The sequence below is a fragment of the Pygoscelis adeliae genome, unplaced genomic scaffold (genome assembly GCF_000699105.1).
Source record: "Pygoscelis adeliae isolate BGI_AS28 unplaced genomic scaffold, ASM69910v1 Scaffold75, whole genome shotgun sequence".
NCBI classification, from domain to species: domain Eukaryota; kingdom Metazoa; phylum Chordata; class Aves; order Sphenisciformes; family Spheniscidae; genus Pygoscelis; species Pygoscelis adeliae.
In genome coordinates, this window is record NW_008824772.1 from 2,426,476 (window position 1) to 2,428,596 (window position 2,121).

At 44.2% G+C, this 2,121-nt stretch overlaps 2 protein-coding genes across 2 annotated transcripts in view; one reads left to right on the forward strand and one right to left on the reverse strand.

The window, feature by feature from the left end:
* ATAD5 (ATPase family, AAA domain containing 5) overlaps window positions 1-311 on the reverse strand; it is a 19,804-nt gene extending 19,493 nt beyond the window's left edge. Inside the window, exon 1 of the mRNA XM_009323786.1 lies at window positions 255-311. Coding sequence (XP_009322061.1) covers window positions 255-311 — 57 coding nt within the window. The remainder of the gene's footprint in view (window positions 1-254) is intronic.
* Window positions 312-1,322: 1,011 nt separating this feature from the next.
* Window positions 1,323-2,121, forward strand: part of CRLF3 (cytokine receptor-like factor 3) — a 12,437-nt gene continuing 11,638 nt past the window's right edge. Inside the window, exon 1 of the mRNA XM_009323787.1 lies at window positions 1,323-1,328. Within this exon, the coding sequence (XP_009322062.1) occupies window positions 1,323-1,328 (6 nt within the window). The remainder of the gene's footprint in view (window positions 1,329-2,121) is intronic.

Genomic DNA, 2,121 nt, shown 5'->3' on the forward strand with positions numbered 1-2,121 from the left:
CGCGGGGAAACCTGCGGGTTGGCTCTGCAGGCGCCGGAGCCGGAGGGCATGAACAGATGCAGAAAGTACCGGGAAGGAAGGGGTGCGAGTTGAAATCTGTTACTGAACTGAGCCTGATTTTCTGCGGTGATAGGTTTCCTAGGCAAGGATAAAGATGTCTAAAGGAACCGCGTTTTCTAAAGCAGTTGGGATGCTAAGTCTTATTTTATAGGGAGTGTCATGCCTGTCTTCTTCCCCTCACATCTAAAAGATACCGGCCTAGGCGAGTTACGCTCTAGTTTGGTTGCTGTCCTGAACTCTGCTGTCCCCATGCACCAAACTCCGTGGGTCACGTACTCTGTGGGTCACAGAGGAGTGTTGCCAGCATTCCAGGTTAGCTGGTTTTTCTGCAGCTGTGCGCTGGAGCCAGAGGAGAGTTTTCGTTGGGGCTAGTAACCCACCCACTCCGCGCTGAAGATGTACGATAAGATACGCAAATGTGTGGGTAGGGAGATTGCGGAGAGCCAGTGAAGGACTGGCTTCTCTGCTAAGACATACTCTAAGCATTTTAGTTTTTGCAGATGAGAACTAATGGCTTACTATCTTTGATTCAACTCTGCAAGGGATAAATAAAAAAAAAACACCACAAAAACAAACTCAGAAAATGTTTCTGGGGTGACCTGATAATTTTTCTGAAGCAGATTCCATTAGCATAGAAATCTGCTATAAATCTGCTCGGTTAGTGTCCTGCTACGGAGTGAATGTGGGCGATCACTATACATTAAATTAGTCATCTTCAAAACCGCGAGCTACTTAAGAAAATGAATTGTTTGTGACCGTCTTTAATCCCAACCTTGTCATGTCAGAGTGCTGCCTGATAACTCAAAATGCGTTGAGAGGGAGCCAGTTTGCCTTTCCGCAGTGGCTGTGAGTGCTTAGTTAGCTTGCTGTTCTCTCCTTTTCCCCTCTGGGGGAATGTCTTTGCTTGTATGCATGTTTCTGTTTTCTCTCTTTCTGTCTTCAGGACCACACACTATTTTGTCCTCAAAGAATCAGCCATGCAACACACATCCAAGAATTCCCTGTGTCCAGAAGTGCTGAATGTCTTAGACTGGGGTTCAGGTAGCGGAAGCTTTATTATTTGGGGACTGGTGGGCTGATGTGATAGGAAAAGCACTTTAGATCACTTCCGTTGCATCCTTTTCTTTTCGATCAACGGGACACGATTTTCAACAAACTTCATGCAGCTCTCTATGTTCAGGGACCTGCGTTTCCTCTTCTGCGTAGCTAGTAGTAGCATCTGTAATTCTGAGGCTGCCTTGTTGAGTTTGTATCTGCGTGTAATGGAGGTAGTGGGCTTAGAGAAGTGACTATTCTGTCTTCCTCCGCCCCACCCCTTCACAAAGCTAAATACTTCCTTTTTTTTCTCAAGCGTTGAAATAACAAGAGAAGGGAAACCGAGCTGTGTGGCAGCTGCAGAGCTTCATGAATATTACTTGAAGAGGAAATTTATTTTACCTAACCAGAGAACTTCCTGTGTTGGTTGTCTGTACTTCTAAAGATCTAGAAATTACGTGTAAGGCCGTGTGCGTGTTGCAGCATTTCCTTGTGTGTGTGACTTAGAAAAGTTGTTCGTAGGGAGATGTTTACTTCTGACTTTTGCATCTTTAGCTCAGGGGTGTTCAAATGCATTTTCTTCCCTAAAAGTCAGATTCAGCAAGTTTGCAAACATTTTAATAAGCACTTGGAGAACCTTCTGTGGTCTAGTTCTTCCAGAATCAAAACAGACACGCTGTTCATCCTGCCCGGTAACCCTGGAGCACAGATAAATCAAAGGTGGCTATTTGAGGGAAAAAAAAAAATTTTTTGAAAGAAAGCAGCTTTACGAGGGTTTTAAAAATCCATTGAAGCGGTGGGGCCTGAAAAAGTACTTCTAGATAGTCTTCTAAAAGCCTGATCTCTTTTTCTTTCCAGTGAGGATTCCCCGTATATGATGGCAGAATGGTTTTTGAACAGGATTACAGCAATTTTGGGGGGTGGCGGGGAGAAGACCTACAGAGCATTCAGACTTTTCTGACAAGGAAAATTTCTTGATTGAAGTACACGTAACCCAATTCGTATTTTGCTTAGTTAATACAGTCT